This window comes from Cordyceps militaris, assembly GCF_000225605.1.
Source record: "Cordyceps militaris CM01 unplaced genomic scaffold CCM_S00009, whole genome shotgun sequence".
NCBI classification, from domain to species: domain Eukaryota; kingdom Fungi; phylum Ascomycota; class Sordariomycetes; order Hypocreales; family Cordycipitaceae; genus Cordyceps; species Cordyceps militaris.
Window position 1 is genome coordinate 527,826 of NW_006271977.1, and position 10,449 is coordinate 538,274.

Sequence of the window (10,449 nt, forward strand, 5' to 3'; positions counted from 1 at the left end):
TAATTAAAGATGGTCGCATAATAAGTCTGCACGCTACAGCTGTGGTTGGCCAGGCAACCCACTGCTCAGGCACTTCTACACCATCGTTACTGTACAGGAAGCAACAAAACGAATGAATAGCACTGGGTTTTAATAGCAACATATCCCTTGTCCTCCTTCTCCGCCTTATCCTCCACCTTCCTTCTATCTTATTAGACTCCAGTTAACACTTTCCAAGAACCATTCACTGTTGTCAGGCGTGATATAACTATCGTTAGCCTGTCTCCCAGTCCTCCGCGCCCGTTTAGAGGGGTCACCACCACCACCACCACCACCAGAAGCTCCGTCTTGGTCCTCGTTCTGCTCAGAGGGCGAATCAAGTATCCTCGGGTCTGCAGCGCCGCCAAGTCTCACTGTTCGAAGTTCCAACGGAGTACTAACACCCGATGTTGCCGCAGTCGTCCCGGGCTCCTGAAAGGATATCTTTGCGGCCATGTTCTCGATGCAGCACATGTCGTAGTGATGGCGTAGTGCGTCCCTATCCACCATGGGCGATATATTAGCCGTACGGCCATGATAGGCGACGACGACGTCGTAGGGCATAAAAGCACGGATACGGAGGGTATCCGGGTGTATTGAAAAGAGCCGCTGGTCGAACATTTCGTGGAGATGGCTGAGTAGAGGGATGCTATTCTGTTGCGACCAAGTGCGCTCCCAGGCGTCCCTTAACTGCCCCGCATTATAACCCTGGCTTTCGCTGGCATTGCTTCGTGGGGGGTAGGGCATGTATGTATGATAATGTAGCTGGGACACGATATGGCACGCCTGCAGTCCAGGACCAACGCTTGGGGTGGTACACCACCCCCCTCCCATACCAGTGACGACACATTGCTCGGCATCGTGGAGGCAAACGTTGCGAAATTTGTTCATGGTCGATCGGGCTAGGACGGCGTCGATGTTGCAGTCCACAGGTGCTATTATATTCTCGGAGTCCTCATCAACCTGGTCCAGATCCTGATCCATCGACAGTGATACAGAACCAGATGCTGATCGCTTCGTGGGAGAAGGCTTCCGGGCGCGAATTGTTTTACGGAGCGGATAATTCAAATAGTGAGGGTTTTTTGAGGGCCTCTTCGGAGGTAAATAGCGCGGATCTAGTCGCCTTTCAGGCTTAGAAATGTGCTGCGCGCATCCTTCTACAAAGAGTTAGTAAGTCACTATAGGAAGATCATGGTGTCTTTCACAACGCCTTTAAGTAGAGTCTTTTAACAATGCCTGTGAACATAGTCTCTGCACATACCCTCAAAATGAGACTTCAGTGGCTTATCAGCTGTCACGTTGCAAGCGCCGTGCCTAAAAACAAGGTACTGGAGAATTGCACGGTCGTTCGGAGCTCTCGGCCGTTGTGTAGGAAGGGCGGGAACTGTTTGACGCAGCCCATCGCCATGGATGAACGTGGGGGCGGGACATTCATCCTCAGTCACGTTCAACATTGCCGCAAGGCCAAAGGCAACTTGCCCCCATAGTTCTGAGCTCTCATGTGGGAACTCAAAAGACAGCCGCAGCTCGTCAACAACGTCGCGGAAGGTGAGGGAAGTATTCTTTGCCGCCTGGAAGACGCCAGCGAAAGAAACCTTTGCCCCCTTGAAGAGACCATCGGCAGGAACGTTGCTATCCCCGAAAAGGAGCTGGACGTTCCAGCCGTTTGGTCGCATCTCTGGAGTCACGGCTGCGTTGCTCATGTTGGGCGATTTGTCGGGCGATTTCGCGATGCTGATGGATCCGAAGGAAACACGGCCGACGAGCGACAAGTTTCAAATTAAAGCCAACTCGAGCACTGAGCGCCAGACCTGGATTGTGTAGGCGTGGTGTAAATGGCAGGAGAATGGGAATCCCCGCAACAATCGTTACCATATAACGGGGTGAGGGGTTGTGCCGGCGCTTAGTAGCCGGGTTACCTATGGAGGTATCCAGGTAAGCAGAAATCACAATCACATAAGGGGGGTCTTGGCTGTGTGAGGAGGCAAACAGGGCAGGAGACGTACCAACATGGGCTATACGTGCTAGATTCTGTATAGTTTTGTAATGCTGATGATGATGTTCTTTCGTGACGTCGTTCGAGAAGGGAGGGTTTCGGATAGGGGCGTTTGTTTTCTTTGTTTATTTGGGCTGGCGAGAGCTATCTAGGCTCCTTCTTCCACGATTGGACACGTTGCCGAGGATTCGTACAGACCCGGTTTGTCTGTCCGGGTTACTAAACGTATGTGATTCGACCCTGAGGTTAAGAACTGATCAGTGTTGCATTCAGAAGATCTTTCGTCATGTTGATTGTTGTTTTCCTTAGCGTGTCAAATAAACTGGAAACTCAACGGAACAGTGGTGTGGAGCATCAATGTGGTTACATAAGAGTGTGATAGCGAGTTTTTTCGAGTCAAAGTCATAGCCCACAAAAAAGTCATAGCGGGTCGATTTAGTATATTAGCCACCTAAATTTAGTAGCAGAAGTACTATTTTTACCTATATATAATTTATAAAGATCGGCTATATACCTATTACCTAAGGCTTAACTTTTAAAGTATTTATTTAGGCTAAAGGTAGTGTTTTTAGCCTTTTTAAGAAGGCTATAGATTTATAAGATTTAATTATTAATAGTACTAGTAGTAAGCTACTAGCTTCCTTTTAGGATCTATTAAGATATAAATAAATTAGTACTTTTTCCCCCTTTTTAGGTAATAAATACTTATAAATATTAACTAGTAGTACTTAAAGCCTTTAGTTAGATAAGTAAGTTAAAGCCTTTATTAACTACCTTTATATAGCTATTATAAATAGTAACTTTATTATACCTTAAATATATATATATAGATAAGTTTATAATAATATTATTAAGGAATTTAAAAGTATATTCTTAAAGAAATATTTTAGCCTATAGAAGCTTTATTAAAAATATATCTAATTATAAGGAGTTTATAGGGTATACTAAAGTATTATTAAGTATAGTAATATAAGCTTTAATTTTAAGACTAAGAAGATTAAGTTATTAAACTATTAATAAGAAGTATTTATTATAATAATACTAGAATATAGAAAGTAGCTTTAAATATTAAGGTACTTATTACCTTTATTACTAGCTAAAATCTAACTAGACTTATAAAGAACTAGAATAATTACTATTAATATTAATAATAATATAGAATTAGTAGTATTATATACTACTTTTAAATTACTAAATACCTCTATTAAAGAGAATAATACTATATTAAAAGCCTTATTATTAATAAGCCTAAGGCTATTAATACCTACCTAAATACTACTACCTAAATATTAAAAAAAGTAGAAGGTAATACTAAAAGTATTAATCTTATTACTTCTAAATAAGGCTATTTATAAATATATTAAAATAAGGGAATTAGTAGTATATAGAGTAAAATTTATAGCTTTTAAAGAGATTAGTATTAATATATAAAAGAGGTTAAACCTTAAGGTAATAAATAAAGAACTAAATATATTCCTTAACTATATAATTAAAGATATTATAAAGCTAGAGTAATATAGAACTAGTATACCTAGTTATAAAAAGAGGTTCTTTTAGTAGGTTATTAATAAGGTAAAATCCTTAAAATTAGTATAGAATTAAGAGGATTTTTTAAAGCTTTAAATAGTATATTTAAATTATATTTTTTCCTATAAGAATATATTTATTTTAATAGTTAAAGTTAGCCTTAGTTAGTTATACTAGTAATATAGGTAAAGCTATTACTAAAAACTCTACTTCTTACCTTCTATTATTATACCTTACTTCCTTACTTTATATATATTATTTTTATTTTTTTTTAAAGCTAATAATATTATAACTTTAACTAAAAAGTAATTATCATCTTTATTATCTTCTTTATAATTCTAAATACCCTCTTACTATATATTAAACTAATTATCTTCTTTATTAGCCTTATTATTAGTATTTTCTATACTTCTTTAAGCTATAATCTACTAATATTCCTCCTACTATTTAGTAGTAATTTTTTCCTTTAATTACCTTAAGTTAGAGGTATTAAGGTTAGTAATTCTTTCCCTTATCTTTTTAATATCCTCTTCTTTATCTTTATTAACTTCCTTTACCCCTTTAAAGTCTTTAATAAAGTTCTATATTTTTATAATAGTAAAGATAATTAATACCTACTTCTTAAGGTTATATTCTAAGGTATTATATTAAAGGATTTAGAACTTCCTTTTTACTATTCTAAATATATACTTAATAATAATATAAACTCTTAAATAATAAAGGTTATATAACTCTACTACTATTCTTAATACCTAATTACCTTATTCTTATTCCCTTAAATAATATCTTATCTTAATATATAATATAAGAAGCCTTACTTAAATAATAAAGCTAATATTATATATATAAAACCTATACTTAGATATTTAAAAAAGCCCTTATTAGAAAGTAATTCTAATTAATATTATATTATTAGTTAATTCCTTAGTGCCTAGTAAGATAAAGGTAAAGGTACTATTTAGCCTAACTATATAAAGTATATTTTATAAGATATTCTTTTTCCTATTAAAAAACCTTTTTTAATCCTTTATATAGATAAAAGCCTTAATATAGGTACTATTGATAACAGGCGGCTCTAAAGCCGGAAGAACGATCTCCCATTACCTAGTATATCTAGCACTTACCTATACTATATAACTAAATAGAAGTTATATAATATAATAACTTTACCTCTTACTCTATATATACCCTATTAGTTATAATAGGTTATAAGCCTAGTAGTGCTTATATTATAAAAGCTACTAATAAAATAAAGGAAAGTATTAATTTCTTACTAAATTTACCTTTTACCTACTATCTATATAAGCTAATATTTACTATAAAACTTAAGAAATTTATAACTCCTTATATATAGGAAAAGGAAAGACCCTAAACTTTAGTTAATTTAGAGTATATCTAATAAGTCTATCTACTATAAAAATTCTATATAAAGAAAAAGAAATTCTATTATTATACCTTACTTAGTAATTTATATATAGACTCTATATATTTATTTTATATATATTATAATATAAATTTACTTAATATAGTTATAACCTTTAAATAGATATACTTATTAGATTATTTACTATAATCTATAGTTCTAAATATACTTACTAGATTACTTACTATAATCTATAGTCTTAACTACTATAAAAGGTATATAGTAACTACTTACTTAGTAAGAAGAATTCCTTATTATTTACTTAAATATTTTTTACCTTTAAATAAATATAAAATATTTAGTTTAAAAAGAAAGACTATATACTTAGCCTATTATCCTCCTTATTATCTTAAAGTTCTACTCCTTTAGTAGGTAATACTATTAGTAACTTAACTTTTATATATAAACTAAGATTTTTTTATAGCCTTATTATTTACTTTATTATTTAATATTATATTTTTAATATTAAAGAAGGTATTAAATATTTTAAAACTTAAATTTAAAAGTAGTTAAGTTAAATAGAAGCTAAAGATAATTAATATATTAAGACTTAATAATCTTAATAGATTACTACTAAAAGGTTAAAAAAATAGCTTTATCTTAACTAAGGCTTATAGTAGTAAGATTATAAAGGATCTTATTTAAGAATAAATATAAAACTAGGTTTATATTATTACTCTTATTAATATAAGCCTTAAAAAATATATTTATAGCCTTATTAAAAATAAGGTTATAATATTAAATATAATTATAGCCTTTAAGAAGTATTTTAAACTAAAAGGTATTATTATCTTTTAAACTATAACTAATTATCTTTTAATATTAATCCTTATTTAATATAGATCTATTAAGAAACTTACTATAGTATTTATTAATACTTAGGCTAAATAGTAATTTCTTAATAAAGACTTTAAAGTCTTTAAGGCTTTAATAATATATCTTTTTATTAATAGTCTTAATAAAGAATTTAACTTTTATACTATTAAGATAGCCTTTTATCTTATTTTAAAGTAAACTAATAATACTATTATAATTCTTATAATTATATTTATATAGGTAGTTATAGTTATAACTAACCTTATTAAGCTTAAATAATAGAATAATAAAAAGTCTAAGTAGTAAGCTACTTTAGTTATTATAATAGCTATTAAAGGGTATTCCCTTTATAATATAATAAAACTTAATACTATTAAGTACTTTTATTTTTTTTATAAGCTTCTAGGTTACTTTAATAAGTAATATTAAAAGCTATACCTTAAACTCTATTTAATAAACCTACCCTTTTTATTTTAATAAAATAGAAAATATTAATACTTAATTAAGAAATATAATAATAAATATAAATATAAAAAGGTTAACTTTAGATAGTATATAAGTCTCTTTATAGACTTTAAACTAGCCTAACTTATTTTTATTATCTTTTAAAGCCTATAATACTTTAGTTAACTTAAAGTAGATAGTATTCTTATAGGTATTAAACCTAGATAAGATTTTAGTCTTTTTATATTATTATATTAAAAACTAATACTATTTAACTTTAGTATATCTAGCTATATCTTAGGCTATAAAGAACTTATAAAGGACTTATCCTTTTACTTAGGCTTTAGTATTTAAAGTCTTATTAATACTATCTTAAAACCTACTACTTATAGAATAGCTATTATTACTATAAAAAGCCTTAAGACTACCTTAGAATTATATAATAATATTCTATAAAAAGGTACCTTAATAAGCCTACTCTCTATTAGCTACCTAATAATAAAGGATATTATAATAGTCTTTAGTAAAGAAAGAGTAGTTATAATAAAGGATTAAGGGGTTATTCTTACTACCTAATAAACTATTAAAGTCTATATAGTTAACTATATTACTTTAAGTATTAGTATATTAGCCTATATAATAAATAACCTAAAGTATAAGTTATAGTATAATTAACTTAAATATTTAGAAGAATAGAATATTACTAAACTTATTTTTATTTTTATTAATATAAAGCCTATTAACTAATATAAATATTATATTAGCTATTTTATAAAGAGATAAAAAGAAAGCCTTTATATTTATCTATTCTAAAAAAGAATATATCTTTTTAAAAGCCTTTATACTAATATTATTAATACCTTACCTACCTCTTAGAAGAAGGATTAATACTAGGTTATTATTATTAATAATTATATTAAAATATACTAACTATTCCCTATTAAAAAGAAATCTTAGCTACCTAATATAATATTAAATTTTTTAAAAATATAGGAATATTTAGAATATAAATATTATTTTATTTAGCTAAATTAGAAAGGGGAGAATATTATAACCTAGTTTAAAAACTCTTATATTTCCTTAAGTATATACCTATAGTATTCTATTACTAATTAGTATTAATAGAATAGTATTACTAAGATTAAGAATAGAATACTATAAGATAAGCTTTTTTTTATTATATATTAGTTAAAAGTACTAATTAAATTCTAACTAGTTATAATATAGGCTTATATTACTCTTTAATAGTATACCCTTATAATAAAGAATAATAAACTAATAACTCCCTATAAACTATAGTTTAGAAATAAACCTAACCTTAGTTATTTATAAATTATAAGTAGTTATAGGTAGTAAAAGACCTCTTATTATATTTTAAGAATAGTTCTTAAAACTATCTTATATATCCTAATTAAATATAAAGACTAAACTAACTATATTATTTTAAATACTAATAGACTTAATAGACTAATAGTTACTAATAATATTATTTTTTAAGAATAGCCTAACTAGCTATTTAAAGATTTTAAATATAACCTTTTTTAATAGAATAACCTTACTTTAAGCTATAAAAGTAAAACTATATATTACTTTTTAGGTTAATAGGTAATTAATAGGAGATAAAAGTATATAGAAATTACTTTAATTATTTATAACTTACTTATTAATAGGAGCTCTATAGTAAAGTACTATAGTATACCTACTATCTTAATTATAAGGCCTAAGTAAATAATACCCTCTATATTCTTTATATTAATAGTATTAGGAATTATTAATAAAGATAATAATATCTATAACCTAGCTAATAATAATAACTTTATTAACTATCTATATATACTAAGTAATAATAAATTTAAATTAATATTACTAGATATTTAATTAACCTTATATCCTATTTTTACTATTAGTATTAATAAGATACTATTTAACCTCTTTAAAATACCCTTATCTTTAGCTCTAAGTAGTACTATTAAGTAAAAAGAAAGACCTATAATATAGATTAAAATTCTAATTAGATTAATCTTAATATCTTAAAACTACTAATATATACTTTACTCTAATCTTAATAATATAATAAACCTTACTATATTTAGTAACCTTATTTATAATAAAGAACCTATAATATATAAATAGGCTATCCTTTATCCTAACTTATAAAAGTAAAAAGGCTTAATAGTAGATAAGTATAACTCTTTAATAGAGAATTATATTATAATTATAGTTAATAAGCTTAAAAATAAGACTATCCTCCTAAGTAAGTAGGTATATAAACTTAAAAGAAGTACTAATAATAAGGTTATTTATTAGAAATCTTAGTATATAGTAAAAGGTTTTAATTAATATAAAAGACTTAATTACTATAAAATATTTATAAATATATTAAAAATTTTAATACTATACCTATTATTAGTAATTATAGCTATTTTAAACCTTAAGGTTAAGTAAATAAATATTAAGATTACCTTTCTTTATAATCTTATAGATACTAAAGTCTATATTAAAATACCTAAAGAATATTAAAAAGAATACCTTAAGAAAGTATAGAAGCTACTAAAGTCCCTATATAGGCTAAAGTAAGCCTTATAGATCTAGTATATAACCTTTTATAAAATACTTTAAAGTCTTAGCTTTAAGCCTATATAGCTTAATTATTCCCTATTTATCTATAAAGATAGCCTAATTATTATAGTTTATATTAATAATCTTCTTATTATTAGTAAAAATAAGGTTACTATTATAAAGATTAAGAAAACCCTATTAAATACTTATAAGATAATAAATATAGGCCTTATTAACTACTATCTTAATATTAATATTTACTAGGACTAATATATAAGAACCTTTATATTCTTTTAAAGTAGATATACTAAAGCCTTTCTAAAAAAAGCTAGCCTTCTTAATTATAAACCTTATAACCTACTAATAAGTCTTACTATTAAAAGTATTAAATAATAACTAACTATTAAAAATAACTAGTATATTAAGACTTATAGAAGCCTAATTTATCTTTCTAACTACTCTAAGCCTAATATCTACTTTACTATTAGCTATTACTATAGATTTATAGCTACCTTACTAATAAAATATATTATTAGCTTAAAATAGCTTTTATAATATATTAAAAATACTACTAACTATAAACTTATTTTTATAAGACCTAATAAAAGACCTTAAGTCTACTATAATACTAATTATACTAGTTACTAATAAATATATAAATCTATTAATAGCTTTATTATTACCTTAAAAAATAGTATTATATCTTAATACTTAAAGCTATAGAATATTATTATATACTTAACTACTAAAGTAAAGTATATCTCTTAGTATAATATAGCCTAAAAAGCTATCTAGATTTAATAGCTTTATTATATTATTATAAAAACCCTTAAGGAAAAGCCTACTTATACTAAGATTACTATTTAGGCTAATAACTCTAATACTATTACCTAAGCTTCTAGTATTTAAGAATACCTTTATATAAAGTATATAGATATTTAATATTATTAGTTATATAATAAGAATATACTATACTAATTAAACTTTAATTAAATTCTAAGTATTAAGAATACTATTAATATTATAATTAAGTTATTATTAAAGCTAGCCTTTTATAAGTATAAGTATTACTTAAGATTATATTAAGTACCTCTTAAGCTATAATTTTTTAAGGGTCTATTCTAAAAGTATTATACTTTTAAGGCTTTTAGTCTTTAAGGTATTACCTACTAGAGCTACTTTATAAGTATTATAGTTAATTAGTTCTATACCTTTAAGGTATTACCCTCTATAGGTATTATAATAGGCTTTTTATTAATATTATTAGTATTAGCCTTTAAGGTATTACTTACTAAAGGCTAGCTAGCTCTTTATTAATACTTTTATTAGTACTAGCCTTTAAGGTATTACCTATTAAAAGCTAGCTAGCTCTTTATTAATACCTTTATTAATATTAGCCTTTAAGGTATTACCTACTAAAGGCTAGTTAGCTCTCTATTAATACCTCTATTAGTATTAGCTTTTAAGGTATTACCCTTTAAAGGCTAGTAAGCTCTCTATTTACTACTATCTCCTTACTTTTAAGACTATTATAGGCTAACTAGTACTAAGCCTTTAGGATATTACCCTCTAAAGGTATTATAATAAGCCTTTTATAGCTATAAGTTATAAGGCTTTATAGGTCTTATAGCTACTAAGGCTCCCTTTATAGCTTATTATTATTTTA

General features: G+C 27.2%; 1 protein-coding gene across 1 annotated transcript; it reads right to left on the reverse strand.

Annotated features, from left to right (window-relative positions):
• Nucleotides 1-183: 183 nt before the first annotated feature.
• On the reverse strand, nucleotides 184-1,721 carry CCM_09480 (uncharacterized protein; the record flags this gene model as incomplete). Its single annotated transcript, XM_006674613.1, has 2 exons — nucleotides 184-1,175; nucleotides 1,280-1,721. The coding sequence occupies 2 exons, from the start codon at nucleotides 1,719-1,721 to the stop codon at nucleotides 184-186; spliced, it is 1,434 nt and encodes a 477-aa protein (XP_006674676.1).
• Between the last annotated feature and the right edge of the window lie 8,728 nt (nucleotides 1,722-10,449).